Raw genomic sequence first — 16,886 nt, 5'->3', positions numbered from 1 at the left:
GAACGTGCAGGGAATTGGAGGGAACCTTGTGACATGGGTTGATAATTTGTTTGGGAGATAGGAGACTGAGAGGAGGGATAAAGGGAATGTTCTCTGATTGTCAGGATATGCCCAGTGGTGTTCCCTAGGGATCTGTACTGGAGACTCAGCTTTTCATTATACTGATCAATGACTTTGATGGAGGAATAGTATAGGATAGTTTACTAATGACACTAAGTTAGGTGACACTGTAATGTAGATGGGAGTGAAAAGTTGCAAAGGAACGTTGATAGATTAAGTGACAAATCAGGTAGCTTGATTTAAGCTAAAAAGTGAATTTATTGTGAGTTATAAATCTATACAGAAGATTGATAAAACAGCAGACAAACAACAACACAATATTCAGCTCACACCAAACCTTGAATCAACCAAATTAATAAAGCAAGTGAAAATGACTCAAGATCTTCCCAGAACATGAAATGAATCTTGGAAGAGTGTTAGATGAACATATCACACTGTTAGTACATCGAGGTATGATGGGCTGAGGTAGCTCAGGTCCATAGAGACTCACCCCCACTCCCTCACCATACTCAGGATAGTAGTCCGCCCAGACAGCAGAGTACAAACATTCCCCATGGCATTAGTCAAACATCCATCACCTGAAGAGGATCTGTCTATAATTCACTTCAACTAAAGCAGTGTCTGATTCTACCCCATATCCACTCCTGAGAGCTGGCTCACTTTACTAACACACACACTCACATCAGAGGAAACTCTCTCAGAATACAACAGACAAAAGTTTCTTTAAAATCCCTGTGCTTTAGTCTGGCTCCCAATTCCAATGGTCAGAAATTACACTGCACTTTAGTGGCACAGGATTTAGTTCGTTTCCATCATACAACCACATGCAGAATTGAAAAGATTGAGAGTGGTTTGCAAATCTGGTGCATAGTGGACACCTCAGTGATCGCCAAACTGTAGATCATGTGTATCTATGGTGGTCAGTTTAGTTTTGGCGTGGAGATGACCAAGGTAAATGAGTTATCCATCTAAATGGTATTTAACAAAAACAAAAACAAAAAATGCTGGAAAAACTCAGCAGGGCTGACAGCATCTATGGAGAGAAAGACAGAGTTAACGTTTCGAGTCCGTATGACTCTTCTTCAGCAGACTCGAAACGTTAACTCTGTCTTTCTCTCCACAGATGCTGTCAGACCTGTTGAGTTTTTCCAGCATTTTTTGTTTTTGTTTCAGATTTCCAGCAGCACAGTATTTTGCCTTTATCTTAGATGGAACTTAATACTGACACCAGAGGGCAGTTGATCTTTGATGAGGTGAATAGTCACTGTCAGGTAGATTGTAAATAGAGTGGGGGCTATCACACAGCCTTGCTTGACACCAGCCCGGATTTGGAAGGCTTCTGTTTCAGATCTCCCACTCAAGACAGTTGCAGTCATATCATCATGAAGCAATTGCAGGATTATAATGAAGTTTCTTGGACATCCAAATCATTGGATTACACAGAGCCTCGCAATTTACTGAGTCAAATGCTTTGACCACAACAATGAATGAAGAGTTCCTGGTGCTGTTCTCAAATTTTTTCTTGGATTTTTTTGGGAACAAAGACCATGTCGGAGGTTCCTCTGGAAGGTCTAAAGCCAAGTCAAAGTTCTAAGTGATGTCTGTATCACTCGATCCATGTGGGGGCTGATACCTGCTGGACAGATCATCGACTTGTTCGATCAGTGATGAACATCCACCCAGTACCAAGACATCACAATGTCCAAAAGTCTAAGAGGAAGAAGATCAATATCTCAGCCCTAAAACAGCCCGACCGAAGAGAGGAATTCCAGGTGCAGTTCACGACCAATGTGGAAAATCTTCACACATCAACTTAATTCCCAAACATTGGGATCAAATAAAGTCAGCTGTACTGAACTCCTGTGCCCAGACCATTGGGTTTGAGCATCGTCGTCACCAGGACTGGCTCGATGAACATGATGCTCAAATAAGTGACCTCCTGGAGCAAAAGCAATCGGCCTTCATTGTCTGGCAGAACAACCCACAGTCACAACTCAAGAAGGCAGCATCTCAACAGCTCAAGGCTGATGCCCAAAAACAAATCTGGAAGATAAAGAAATGACAGGTGATGGGAAAATAAATCCCGAGAGGCTCAACATGCTGATCATCATGATGTGAAGCTTTTATGAAGTCACCGAGGCCATCTGTGGACATCAAAATCCCCTTTGTTCCCAGGATGGTGTTTTTCTTCTTAAGGATGATAATGCCATCTGTTAACGCTGGAAAGAACATTTTGAACAACTCCTCAACCATGAATCCACAGTGACAGCTGATACCCTCCAGTCTATCCCCCAGTGCCTGTGGTAGAATCCATGGGTGAGTCACCATTGATGGGAGAGCTGCAACAAACAATCAAACAGATGAAAAACAACAAAGTCTGTGGCCCCGATGGTATTCCAGCTGAGGTCTTCAAAGCTGGTGGGCTTCTGCTCACATCAAGACTCCATAAACTCATCCTACAGATTTGGTAGGAAAAAGGACTCTCTCCGGCTTCAGGAATGTGACAATTGTAACTATCTTTAAGAAGGGAGATAAATCACACTGTGGAAATTATTGAGGATTTCCCTCTTGTCCAGATTACGGAGAATCCTGACACACATTCTCCTGAATCGCCTACTTCCTATGGTGAGGAAATCCTCCCAGAGACACAGTGACATCCGTGCACAAGCAGGACATTCTATGCATATTGATATCTTCTTTTGGTGATCTGATTAAATTGACTTTCTTGAAACTACTGCAGTGATAGTAGGAGAGGTTCGAGACAGACACTGCTGAGACAGACAGTGCTTTGGAACGACAGCTCCCCTGTGTGAACACTGGAGGGTAAACAACACAGACAACTCTCAGTGCAACAGAAGTAGGTGACCCGGTTCCAAGTCTGTGTGGAGACATCAGTTTGTGATGAGAGAGGAATAGGTGAAACAATCCTGTCACACGTCACACTGGAAAAGTTTGTCTCTCATGTGGGTTCCCTGATGTTCCAGATCTGACAGCTGTATGAAGGTTTTATTACAGAACTCACACCGATAGGGTTTCTCCCTGTGTGGGTGCGTTGATGGATCAGGGTACATGTTGACTACTAATACAGCTCACACCTGAATGGTTTATCACCAGTGTGGATCTGCTGGTGCTTCAGGAGATCGGAGGAGTCAGTGAAAGCCTTGTCACAAACATTGCACCTGAAGAGTTGTGAACCTCCTGGTGTCCCGGGGGGGGTGAGGGGTTGAAGATCTCACGAAAGCTTTATCACAAATCTCACACTTGAAGAGTTACTCCACTGTGTGATTCCTGTGATGGAGCAGGGGGGATGTCGACTCAAAGAACGATTTGTTGAACATCTCACAGTTGAATGGTTTCTCCTGTGTGAATGCTTTGGTGTCTCTGGAGGTTTGATGAATGTGAAAATCATATGTCACGCACCTCTCACATGAATGGTCTCATACGAATGGTTTCACATGAATGGTTTCTCCCTGGCATGAGTGCGTTGGTGAATGCGGAAGGCCAAAGGCCAAAAGAATGATTTGTCACACACCTCACACGTAAATGGTTTCTCCCCTGTATGAATACGTTGATGTATGCGAAGGGTCGCTGATTCTGTGAATGATTTGTTACACACCTTACACTTGAAGGGTTTCTCCCCTGTGTGGACTGTCTGATGGACCAGAAGCTTCGAACACTTTGTAAAGGCTTTATCACACACCACACACTTGAACGGTTTCTCCCCAGTGTGAATGCGTTGGTGTTGCACAAGTGTCGATGATTGGGTGAAGGATTTTTTGCACACATCACATGTGAATGGTTTCTCCTTTGTGTGAATGCGTTGGTGTTGCACAAGCGTAGATGACCGTGTGAACGCTCGGTCACATACCTCACACTTGAAGGGTTTCACCCCTCTGTGAATCCTCTGGTGTCTCAGGAGATCAGAGGATTGGGTGAAAGCCATCTCACAAACCTCACACCTGAAGGGTTTTTCCCCTGTGTGATTCCTTTGGTGTTTCAGGAGGCTCCAAGATGCCGTGAAGGCTTTATTGCAAACCTCACACTTGAATGGTTTCTCTCCTGTATGAAGCCTCTGGTGCATCAGGAGGCTTGAAGACCTCACAAAAGCTTTATCGCAAACCTCACACTTGAAGGGTTTCTCTCCTTTGTGGATTGCCTGATGTCGCAGGAGGCTTCTTACCTGTGTGAAGGATTTGTCACACACCTCACATTTGGCTGCTTTCTCCCCTGTGTGAATGCTTTGATGTGCACGGAGGTTCGTTAACCATGAGAATGATTTCTCGCACACCTTGCATGTGAATGGTTTCTCCCTGGTGTGAATGCGTTGGTGTGCGCAGAGGTTCGTAAGTCGCGAGAATGATTTGTCGCACACTTCGCACGTGAATGGTTTCTCCCCGGTGTGAATGCGTTGGTGCTCCCGCAGGGTCGATGAAATTGAGAATGATTTGTCACACATATCACATGTGAATGGTTTCTCTCCAGTGTGAATGCGTTGGTGTCTGCAGAGGTGTGATGAGTCCGAGAATGATTTGTTGCATTCTTTGCACGTGAATGGTTTCTCCCCGGTGTGAATGCGTTGGTGTTTGCGGAGGCTCGATGACTCCGAGAATGATTTGTTACATACCACACATGTGAATGGTTTCTCCCCAGCATGCATGCGTTGGTGCATGAGGAGTTGTGATGACATGGAGAATGATTTGTTACACAGCTCGCAGGAGAATGGTTTCTCGCCTGTGTGAATGCATTGGTGTGCACGGAGGCTGGTCAACTGGGAGAATGATTTGTTGCAAAACTCGCAAGGGAATGGTTTCTCGCCCGTATGAATGCGTTGGTGTACACGGAGGGTCGATGCCAGCGAGAATGATTTGTCACACACCTCACATGTGAATGGTTTCTCCCCTGTGTGAATGCGTTGGTGCATGTGGAGGTTCCATGACTTTGAGAATGATTTGTTGCACACCTCGCAGCTGAAGAGCTTTTGACCTACATGAATGAGTTGGTGATTCAAGAACATCGATGACTGTGTGCAGGCTTGGTTGCAGACCTCACTCTTGAATGGTTTCTCATCCATGTAATTGTGCAGTTGTTCTTTGGGTGATGGTCAGGATCTGTCTGCGGTGTCTATCCTCTCTGTATTCTCTGGTGTAGTATGGTGCAATCCTTCTGTAAAACAGGAAAAGGAAACATGATTTCCTCCAACTCCCTCTCCTCCTTTGCTGAAGGGGCTGACTCCTCAGTTACAGATTATGCCAGTCTGCTATTCCCCTGTGTGGGGATCAGATGGAAGTCCTTTCTTTTTGCTGTCATCCTCTGTTTCCACCAGAGACACTGGTTAGACAATTTGGCTACTTGCTTTCCTCCACCCACTTGCCCACCTTCACGGGCGCCATCTGGCGAATTGTAAGATGGAAAAGACTCGGGTGGAGTGTAAAACAGGCTAGCAATTTACTATGGGCTCAGTCGTGCTGGCAAAGACCAGTTTTACGCTTAGAGTATGTGTTTAATATAAAAAAAACACTCAGGAGAAATGTCAGTTCAATGGGGCTTTTGAAATTTCTCCCATTGTTTTCCAAATTTATTTGAAGAAAACACACTGGACAGGAAGTGCTCGAAGCTAAGGAAAATATTGCTTCAGTGTAGCTGATTGAAGGGTTCTGGTTTATCCTGGGAAATTAGATACACTGCACTCGCTCAGACTACACATCCCAAATTCAGCTATCAGCCACAGCACTGGGCAAAACTATCAAATCCAAGCCCAGGCTTTTGGGAAAGGCCCAGGCCTTCAGGTAAAATCTTTAAAGAAGGCATTAAAAGACATTTCAATAAATGTGTCTCTGCATCTCCCAGATAATTACACCTCACCTTCTCATATTCAGTAATGACCCATCAACAAAACTCAGCCTGTAAATCAGAAGGGAAATGCTTCCAATAAACACACTCAATATCCAACACACAGCTCCAGTCAAACAGTTCAGCACAAAGCATCCAGTAAACAGCTCTCTCAGCTGGATCTTCTCACACAGCATAAGGGGCATTTCCACACCTGATTCCCCACAGGATAGTCAGACTGCCTGAACATTAGTGTGGATATTATGTGATGTAATTATTATAAATTCTGTTCCTTCACTCACCATCTCCTCACTTGGTTTTCAGTCCCTACAGGAAGTGAACCAGCTGTGGAAGAGGAAGAGGAGAGAATGGGCAGCGTGGGTGGGCTCTCTGATTGACGTCTCTCACAGCCAATCCAAATATTTCTGGAACAACATGAGTTTCCTGAAGAAAAGAGTTGACGTTTCGAGTCCTCATGACCCTTCCACAGAACTTGAGTTCGAGTCCAGGAAAGAGCTGAAATATAAGCTGGTTTAAGGTGTGTGTGTGGGGGGCGGAGAGATAGAGAGACAGAGAGGTGGAGGGGGGTGGTGTGGTTGTAGCGACAAACAAGCAGTGATAGAAGCAGATCATCAAAAGATGTCAACAACAATAGTACAATAGAACACATAGGTGTTAAAGTTAAAGTTGGTGATATTATCTAAACGAATGTGCTAATTAAGAATGGATGGTAGGGCACTCAAGGTATAGCTCTAGTGGGGTTTTTTTTATATAATGGAAATAGGTGGGAAAAGGAAAATCTTTATAATTTATTGGGAAAAAAAAGAAGGGGGAAACAGAAAGGGGGTGGGGATGGGGGAGGGGACTCACGACGAATTCAATATTCAGTCCGGAAGGCTGTAAAGTCCCTAGTCGGAAGATGAGGTGTTGTTCCTCCAGTTTGCGTTGGGCTTCACTGGAACAATGCAGCAAGCCAAGGACAGACATGTGGGCAAGAGAGCAGGGTGGAGTGTTAAAATGGCAAGCGACAGGGAGGTTTGGGTCATTCTTGCGGACAGACCGCAGGTGTTCTGCAAAGCGGTCGCCCAGTTTACGTTTGGTCTCTCCAATGTAGAGGAGACCACATTGGGAGCAACGAATGCAGTAGACTAAGTTGGGGGAAATGCAAGTGAAATGCTGCTTCACTTGAAAGGAGTGTTTGGGTCCTTGGACGGTGAGGAGAGAGGAAGTGAAGGGGCAGGTGTTGCATCTTTTGCGTGGGCAAGGGGTTGTGCCATAGGAGGGGGTTGAGGAGTAGGGGGTGATGGAGGAGTGGACCAGGGTGTCCCGGAGGGAGCGATCCCTACGGAATGCCGATAAGGGGGGTGAAGGGAAGATGTGTTTGGTAGTGGCATCATGCTGGAGTTGGCGGAAATGGCGGAGGATGATCCTTTGAATGCGGAGGCTGGTGGGGTGATAAGTGAGGACAAGAGGACAAGGACATCATTTTCACGTGGTCCATCTCTGACACTTCCCTTCCCTTCCTTGACCTCTCTGTCTCAATCTCTGGTGATAGACTGTCCACCAATATCCATTACAAACCCACCGACACCCACAGCTATCTCGACTACAGCTCCTCACACCCCACTTCCTGTAAGGACTCCATCCCATTCTCTCAGTTCCTTCGCCTCCGTCGCATCTGTTCCAATGATGCTACATTCAAAAACAGTTCCTCTGACATGTCCTCCTTCTTCCTTAACCGAGGTTTTCCACCCACGGTCGTTGACAGGGCCCTCAACCGTGTCCGGCCCATCTCCCGCGCATCCGCCCTCACTCCTTCTCCTCCCTCCCAGAAACATGATAGGGTCCCCCTTGTCCTCACTTATCACCCCACCAGCCTCCGCATTCAAAGGATCATCCTCCGCCATTTCCGCCAACTCCAGCATGATGCCACTACCAAACACATCTTCCCTTCACCCCCCTTATCGGCATTCCGTAGGGATCGCTCCCTCCGGGACACCCTGGTCCACTCCTCCATCACCCCCTACTCCTCAACCCCCTCCTATGGCACAACCCCTTGCCCACGCAAAAGATGCAACACCTGCCCCTTCACTTCCTCTCTCCTCACCGTCCAAGGACCCAAACACTCCTTTCAAGTGAAGCAGCATTTCACTTGCATTTCCCCCAACTTAGTCTACTGCATTCGTTGCTCCCAATGTGGTCTCCTCTACATTGGAGAGACCAAACGTAAACTGGGCGACCGCTTTGCAGAACACCTGCGGTCTGTCCGCAAGAATGACCCAAACCTCCCTGTCGCTTGCCATTTTAACACTCCACCCTGCTCTCTTGCCCACATGTCTGTCCTTGGCTTGCTGCATTGTTCCAGTGAAGCCCAACGCAAACTGGAGGAACAACACCTCATCTTCCGACTAGGGACTTTACAGCCTTCCGGACTGAATATTGAATTCAACAACTTTAGGTCGTGAGTCCCCTCCCCCATCCCCACCCCCTTTCTGTTTCCCCCTTCTTTTTTTTCCCAATAAATTATAAAGATTTTCCTTTTCCCACCTATTTCCATTATATAAAAAAAAAACCCACTAGAGCTATACCTTGAGTGCCCTACCATCCATTCTTAATTAGCACATTCGTTTAGATAATATCACCAACTTTAACTTTAACACCTATGTGTTCTATTGTACTATTGTTGTTGACATCTTTTGATGATCTGCTTCTATCACTGCTTGTTTGTCGCTACAACCACACCAACCCCCTCCACCTCTCTGTCTCTCTATCTCTCCGCCTCCCACACACACACCTTAAACCAGCTTATATTTCAGCTCTTTCCTGGACTCGAACTCAAGTTCTGTCGAAGGGTCATGAGGACTCGAAACGTCAACTCTTTTCTTCTCCGCCGATGCTGCCAGACCTGCTGAGTTTTTCCAGGTAATTCTGTTTTTGTTTTGGATTTCCAGCATCCGCAGTTTTTTTGTTTTTATCTCTGTGTTTAATTGACTGCCACTGCTCTTCAAGAAATGCCTACCTCCTTGAAGAAGTTCTGTTCCTCTCTGCGACAAGATTTCCGGATTTCTCTGTTGCCTTGTTCACCTTCATTGCTTTCCATTTCTCTCCTAGTGTTTGACAAGGTGTTTACTAAAACCCGCTTTCACAGCCATATCTCCTTTCTCAGTGACTGTCTCCGTCTCCGACTTACCCCACATGGATTTCAACTGAAATTCCACCCCTCATGTTTCGAACCCACCCAGGATTACAGGTATCTCCGGGACATAAAACGATTCTCGGACTGCTGTTCCCGTCACATTCTGAAATCCACTCTCAGTGCCATGCGCCGCCATATGAACACACTCGACCTCTCCCTCCAGCAGCACCGCCGTACCCTTTTTCAAAGCTGCGCGTGCCCCCAGTTTCATTTTATTCTTCGGCTCATCCGATGCCTCAACAAGAAACTTTTTCTGTTTCTCTCAAGTGCTAAGGAACGCAAGCTCCAACAACTCATCGACACCAACACCCATCTAGGACCCTCCACCCCTGCCTGTCCCTCCGTCCCCACCCCATCTTCCAATCCCAGCCCCAGCCGTGTATTCACTATACCCCCTGACCTTCCCCTCTCCGATGCTGAACGTTCAGTGCTCAGCAAAGGACTTAGTTTCATACCCTTACGCCCTCACCTCAATGAATTTAGGGGCTCGGCATGATACTGAACTCTTCTTCCGCCGTCTTCGTCTCCGGGCTCACTTCTTTGGGCAGGAGTCCTCTCCCAGTTCAACGGATCCTTTTACCCATCTTCAATATTCTCCCTCCACCTGGACCCCTCCCTCTGGATTCTTACCTTCTCTCGATCTTTTCATTGAGAACTGTTGGCGCGACATTAGTCGTCTCAATTTCTCTGCTCCTCTCACCCATTCTAACCTGTCTCTCTCTGAACTTACTGCACTCCATTCTCTCAGGTCCAACCCTGACATTGTCATCAAACCTGCTGACAAGGGTGGTGCTGTTGTTGTCTGGCGCACTGACCTCTACCACGCGGAGGCTGAGCGTCAACTCGCAGACACTTCCTCCTACCTCTCCCTGGACCATGACCCCACCACTGAACATCAAGCCACTGTTTCCAGGACTGTCACTGACCTCATCTCCTCTGGGGATCTCCCTCCCACAGCTTCCAACCTGATAGTTGCCCAACCTCGGACGGCCCGCTTCTATCTCCTACCCAAAATCCACAAACAGAACTGCCCCGGTAGACCGATCGTCTCAGCTTGCTCCTGCCCCACAGAACTCATTTCTCGTTATCTTGACTCCCTTCTCTCTCCCCTTGTCCAGTCCCTTCCCACCTACATCCGTGATTCCTCTGACACCTTACGTCACATCAACAATTTCCAGTTCCCTGGCCCCTACCGCTTCCTCTTCACCATGGACGTCCAATCCCTCTACACCTCCATCCCCCACCAGGATGGTCTGAGGGCCCTTAGCTTCTTCCTCGAACAGAGGCCCGAACAATCCCCATCCACCACTACTCTCCTCCGTCTGGCTGAACTTGTTCTCACGCTGAACAATTTCTCCTTCAACTCCTCTCACTTCCTCCAAATAAAAGGTGTGGCTATGGGTACCCGCATGGGCCCCAGCTATGCCTGTCTCTTTATGGGGTATGTGGAACATTCCTTGTTGCAGTCCTACTCCGGCCCCCTTCCACAACTCTTTCTCCGGTACATCGATGATTACTTTGGTGCTGCTTCATGCTCTCGTCAGGACTTGGAAAAATTTATTAATTTTGCTTCCAATCTCCACCCCTCCATCATTTTCACGTGGTCCATCTCTGACACTTCCCTTCCCTTCCTTGACCTCTCTGTCTCAATCTCTGGTGATAGACTGTCCACCAATATCCATTACAAACCCACCGACACCCACAGCTATCTCGACTACAGCTCCTCACACCCCACTTCCTGTAAGGACTCCATCCCAGTCTCTCAGTTCCTTCGCCTCCGTCGCATCTGTTCCGATGATGCTACATTCAAAAACAGTTCCTCTGACATGTCCTCCTTCTTCCTTAACCGAGGTTTTCCACCCACGGTCGTTGACAGGGCCCTCAACCGTGTCCGGCCCATCTCCCGCGCATCCGCCCTCACTCCTTCTCCTCCCTCCCAGAAACATGATAGGGTCCCCCTTGTCCTCACTTATCACCCCACCAGCCTCCGCATTCAAAGGATCATCCTCCGCCATTTCCGCCAACTCCAGCATGATGCCACTACCAAACACATCTTCCCTTCACCCCCCTTATCGGCATTCCGTAGGGATCGCTCCCTCCGGGACACCCTGGTCCACTCCTCCATCACCCCCTACTCCTCAACCCCCTCCTATGGCACAACCCCTTGCCCACGCAAAAGATGCAACACCTGCCCCTTCACTTCCTCTCTCCTCACCGTCCAAGGACCCAAACACTCCTTTCAAGTGAAGCAGCATTTCACTTGCATTTCCCCCAACTTAGTCTACTGCATTCGTTGCTCCCAATGTGGTCTCCTCTACATTGGAGAGACCAAACGTAAACTGGGCGACCGCTTTGCAGAACACCTGCGGTCTGTCCGCAAGAATGACCCAAACCTCCCTGTCGCTTGCCATTTTAACACTCCACCCTGCTCTCTTGCCCACATGTCTGTCCTTGGCTTGCTGCATTGTTCCAGTGAAGCCCAACGCAAACTGGAGGAACAACACCTCATCTTCCGACTAGGGACTTTACAGCCTTCCGGACTGAATATTGAATTCAACAACTTTAGGTCGTGAGTCCCCTCCCCCATCCCCACCCCCTTTCTGTTTCCCCCTTCTTTTTTTTCCCAATAAATTATAAAGATTTTCCTTTTCCCACCTATTTCCATTATATAAAAAAAAAACCCACTAGAGCTATACCTTGAGTGCCCTACCATCCATTCTTAATTAGCACATTCGTTTAGATAATATCACCAACTTTAACTTTAACACCTATGTGTTCTATTGTACTATTGTTGTTGACATCTTTTGATGATCTGCTTCTATCACTGCTTGTTTGTCGCTACAACCACACCAACCCCCTCCACCTCTCTGTCTCTCTATTTCTCCGCCCCCCACACACACACCTTAAACCAGCTTATATTTCAGCTCTTTCCTGGACTCGAACTCAAGTTCTGTCGAAGGGTCATGAGGACTCGAAACGTCAACTCTTTTCTTCTCCGCCGATGCTGCCAGACCTGCTGAGTTTTTCCAGGTAATTCTGTTTTTGTTTTGGATTTCCAGCATCCGCAGTTTTTTTGTTTTTATCTCTGAGTTTCCTGAAGTTTGGGAAACTGACCAGTGAAATGGAGGTGACTTTGAGCAGCAGATCAGGTGGTGATTTAAACTTGTCATTGTCCCATCTGAATAAAACCTCACTTATTGCAGCTGCTGTCTCAGTTCCCCTGGTAAACATTTGACAGAGATTTCTAGTGTGGGAATAATATTCTTCATCCTCGGAGGCTTTCAAACTGACAACATCAGTGTGGGATGTGTAACCTTGGATGTGTTTGCCAGCAGATCAGAAGAGGAAGGCCCACAGCATCCAAGGCAGCGACAACGTGCAGTGGAGGGATCAGCATATGCACAGGAGACAGAGGGACACAGGAGAGAGGGAGGCAGGAGGGAGAGACATGGGAGATGTGGGAATGGGAGAGAGGGATACAGGAGACGGGGCATGGGAGTGAGGAACAGAGAGAGGAAGAAGAGATTGTACCAGCCTTTGGAGAGTGTCGATGTGTCTCAAAGAGTGACTTTGACTTGGGGATTAAGAATATGACTTGGGGAATGACACTCAGAGTCGAGTTGTGACTTTGCGAGTGTCTCTGTGCTCTGGGATTGACTCTGTGCTCGGGATGTAACACTGTGAATTACGGAGTTACTCTGTGCCTGGAGAGTGACTGTTACTTGGAGATTGGTTGATACATACAAACAGACGAATTAGGAGCAGGAGTCAGCCACTCGGCCCCTCAAGCCGGCTCCACTCTTCAATAAAATCATGGCTGATCTGATTTTAACCTCAGTTTGACATTCCTGTCTCCCCCTCATAACCTTTCACCCACTTGCTTATCAAGACTCTATCTACCTTTGCCTTAAAGATACTCAAGGATTATGCCTTAGCCACCTTTTGAGGAAGAGTCTCATATCCCTCTGAGAGAAGAAGATTTTCCTCATCTCTATCTTAAATGGGTGACCCTTATTTTGAAACACTAACCCCGATTCTCCCACAAGAGGAAATATCCTTTCCGCATCCACCCTGTCAAGTACTCTCAGGATTTTATATGCTTCAATCAAGTTACACTTACTCTTCTAACTTCAGTGGATACAAGCCTCGCCTGTCCAGCCTTTCCTCATACAACAACCTGCCCATTCCAGTATTAGTCCAGTAAACATTCTCTGAACTGCTTCTATGCATCTTTCCTTAAATAAGGAGACCAATACTCTACACAGTACTCCAGATGTGGTCTCACTCGTGCTCTATATAACTGAAGCATAACCTCCCTGCTTTTGTATTCAATTCCCCTCACAATAAATGATAACATTCTATTAGATTTGCTAATTACTTGCTGTTCCTACATACTAACATTTTGTGATTCATGCCATAGGACATCCAGATCTCTCTGTAGCTCAGAGCTCTGCAATCTCCCACCATTTAGATAATATACCTCTTTTTTATTCATCCTACCAAAATGGACAACCTCACATTTTCCCACATTATATTCCATTTGGCAGATCTGTGCCCACTCACCTAACCTACATATATCCTTTTACAGCCTCTTTATGTCCTCCACACGACTTACTTTCCTACCTATCTTTGTGTAATCAGCAAGTTTAGCCACTATACCATCAGTCCCTTCATCCAAATCCTTTATATGAATTATAAATAGTTGAGAGCCCAGCACTGATCCCTGTGGCACACCATTTGTCACATCCTGACAAACAGAAAATGAGCTATTTATGCCCCCTTTCTGTTTCCTGTTAGCTAGCCAATCTTCTATCCATGCCAATATGTCACCCCCTACCCCAGGAGCTTTCATTTTCCACAATAACCTTTGATGTGGCACCTTAACCAATACCTTGTGAAAATCTAAGTACATACATCCACCAGTTCCCTTTTATCCACAGCACCTGTTACTTCTTCAAATAACTCCAATAAATTGGTTAAACATGATCTCCCCTTTCACAAAACCACATTGTCTCTGCTTGATTATCTTGAATTTATCTAAGTGCCCTGGTATAACGTCTTTAATAATAACTTTTCCCTGTGACAGATGTTAAGCTAACTGGCCTATAGTTTCCTGAGTTCTGTCTCCTTTCCTTTCTGAATAAAGGAGATACACTAGCTATTTTCCAATCTAATAGAACCTTCTCCGTACCTGAGGAATTTTGGAAAATTAAAACCAATGCATCATCTATGTCACCAGCCACTTGTCTTAAGACCTAAGGATGAAACTCATCAGGATCCAGGGACTTGTAAACCCTCAGTTCCAACAAATTTGCTAAGTACCACTTCCCTGGTGATTGTAATTTGCTTGAGTTCCTCCCTCCCTTCCATTTCCTGATTTACAGCTCTCTCTGGGGATGTTGTACTTGTATCTTCGATAGCGAAGACAAGTGCAAAATACATTTTCAAATTAACGGCTATCTCCTTATTTTCTATTATTAATTCCCCAGACTCACTTTCTATGAGGTCAATACTCACTTTGTTAACTCTTCCTTTTTAAATATCTATAGAAACTCTTACGATCTAGCTAGCTTTCTCTCTTACTCTAATTTCTCCCTCCTTATTAACCTTTTGGTGATTTTTTGTTTCAGCATGACTAGTTAACAGGAAATCAAATAAGGGCCACTTCAACCATGGGACCTGGGAGTGGTGGAGGGGGGATGATAGCCTGAGCGGGGCTGGTGGTGAGAATGGGGTGGGGGGTGGGAGGGCACTGCTGGTGAGAGTGGGGTAGGGCAGTGAGAGTGGCGTGGGGTAGGGTGTGGGGGTGAGTGTGGGGCGGGGTGGTGAGACTTGGCTGGGGCAGTGAGAGTAAGGAGGCAGTGAGAGTGGGATGTGGCAGTGAGAGTGGGGTGGGGTAGGGTGTGGGGGTGAGAGTGGGGCGGGGGGGTGAGAGTAGGGCGGGGGGTGAGTGTGGGGCGGGGGTGAGAGTGGGGCGGGGGTGAGTGTGGGGAGGGGGTGAGTGAGTGTGGGGTGGGGGTGAGTGAGTGTGGGGCGGGGCTGAGAGTGGGGCGGGGGTGAGTGTGGGGCGGGGTTGAGAGTGGGGCGGGGGTGAGTGTGGGGAGGGGTTGAGTGAGTGTGGGGCGGTGAGTGTGGGGAGGGGGTGAGTGAGTGTGGGGCGGGGCTGAGAGCGGGGCGGGGGTGAGTGTGGGGCGGGGGGTGAGTGAGTGTGGGGCGGGGGTGAGTGTGGGGCGGGGGGGCGGGGGGTGAGAGTGGGGCGGGGGTGAGTGAGTGTGGGGCGGGGGTGAGTGAGTATGGGGCGGGGCTGAGAGTGGGGTGGGGGTGAGTGTGGGGCGGGGCTGACAGTGGGCGGGGGTGAGTGTGGGGCGGGCGGTGAGTGTGGTGCGGGGGGTGAGTGTGGGGCGGGGCTGACAGTGGGGCGGGGGTGAGTGTGGGGAAGGGGTGAGTGAGTGTGGGGCGGGGCGGAGAGTGGGGCGGGGGTGAGTGTGGTGCGGGGGGTGAGTGTGGTGCGGGGGGTGAGTGTGGGGCGGGGGGTGAGTGTGGGGCGGGGGTGAGTGAGTGTGGGGCGGGGCTGAGAGTGGGGTGGGGGTGAGTGTGGGGCGGGGCTGACAGTGGGCGGGGGTGAGTGTGGGGCGGGCGGTGAGTGTGGTGCGGGGGGTGAGTGTGGGGCGGGGCTGACAGTGGGGCGGGGGTGAGTGTGGGGAAGGGGTGAGTGAGTGTGGGGCGGGGCGGAGAGTGGGGCGGGGGTGAGTGTGGTGCGGGGGGTGAGTGTGGTGCGGGGGGTGAGTGTGGGGCGGGGGGTGAGTGTGGGGCGGGGGTGAGTGTGGGGTGGGGGTGAGTGAGTGTGGGGCGGGGGTGAGTGTGGGGCGGGGGGTGAGTGTGGGGCGGGGGGTGAGTGTGGGGCGGGGGGTGGGTGAGTGTGGGGTGGGGGTGAGTGTGGGGCGGGGGTGAGTGTGGGGCGGGGGTGAGTGTGGGGCGGGGGGTGAGTGTGGGGCGGGGGTGAGTGTGGGGCGGGGGTGAGTGTGGGGCGGGGGTGAGTGTGGGGCGGGGGTGAGTGTGGGGCGGGGGGTGAGTGTGGGGCGGGGGGTGGGTGAGTGTGGGGTGGGGGTGAGTGTGGGGCGGGGGTGAGTGTGGGGCGGGGGTGAGTGTGGGGCGGGGGGTGAGTGTGGGGCGGGGGTGAGTGTGGGGCGGTGAGTGTGGGGTGGGGGTGAGTGTGGGGCGGGGGTGAGTGTGGGGCGGGGGTGAGTGTGGGGCGGGGGGTGGGTGTGGGGTGGGGGTGAGTGTGGGGCGGGGGTGAGTGTGGGGCGGGGGTGAGTGTGGGGAGGGGGTGAGTGTGGGGCGGAGGTGAGTGTGGGGCGGGGGGTGAGTGTGGGGCGGGGGGTGGGTGAGTGTGGGGTGGGGGTGAGTGTGGGGCGGGGGGTGAGTGTGGGGCGGGGGTGAGTGTGGGGCGGTGAGTGTGGGGTGGGGGTGAGTGTGGGGCGGGGGTGAGTGTGGGGTGGGGGTGAGTGTGGGGCGGGGGGTGAGTGTGGGGCGGGGGTGAGTGTGGGGCGGTGAGTGTGGGGTGGGGGTGAGTGTGGGGCGGGGGTGGGTGTCGGGCGGGGGTGAGTGTGGGGCGGGGGTGAGTGTAGGGTGGGGGTGAGTGTGGGGCGGGGTGTGGGGTGGGGGTCAGTGTGGGGCGGGGGGTGAGTGTGGGGCGGGGGTGAGAGTGGGGCGGGGGTGAGTGTAGGGTGGGGGTGAGTGTGGGGCGGGGTGTGGGGTGGGGGTCAGTGTGGGGCGGGGGGTGAGTGTGGGGCGGGGGTGA

At 49.7% G+C, this 16,886-nt stretch overlaps 1 protein-coding gene across 3 annotated transcripts in view; it reads right to left on the bottom strand.

Moving 5' to 3' along the window:
• The window catches only part of LOC121291757 (zinc finger protein 271-like), a 55,921-nt gene that overhangs the window by 9,202 nt on the left and 29,833 nt on the right, over positions 1–16,886 (bottom strand). Inside the window, exons 1-2 of one of the 3 annotated variants that reach the window (XM_041213276.1) lie at positions 6,192–6,232; positions 1,258–5,223 (exon numbers count right to left, since the gene is read on the bottom strand). In XM_041213276.1, coding sequence (XP_041069210.1) covers positions 3,512–5,131 — 1,620 coding nt within the window. In that variant the 5' untranslated portion in view covers positions 5,132–5,223; positions 6,192–6,232 and the 3' untranslated portion in view covers positions 1,258–3,511. Of the gene's footprint in view, positions 1–1,257; positions 5,224–6,191; positions 6,233–16,886 lie in introns of those variants that run through there. The other 2 variants (XR_005946067.1, XM_041213277.1) reach the window with 2 other exon arrangements.

This window comes from Carcharodon carcharias, chromosome 19 (genome assembly GCF_017639515.1).
Source record: "Carcharodon carcharias isolate sCarCar2 chromosome 19, sCarCar2.pri, whole genome shotgun sequence".
NCBI classification, from domain to species: domain Eukaryota; kingdom Metazoa; phylum Chordata; class Chondrichthyes; order Lamniformes; family Lamnidae; genus Carcharodon; species Carcharodon carcharias.
Note: the sequence above shows the minus strand (reverse complement) of the source record. Positions and strands in the feature narration are given on the sequence as shown.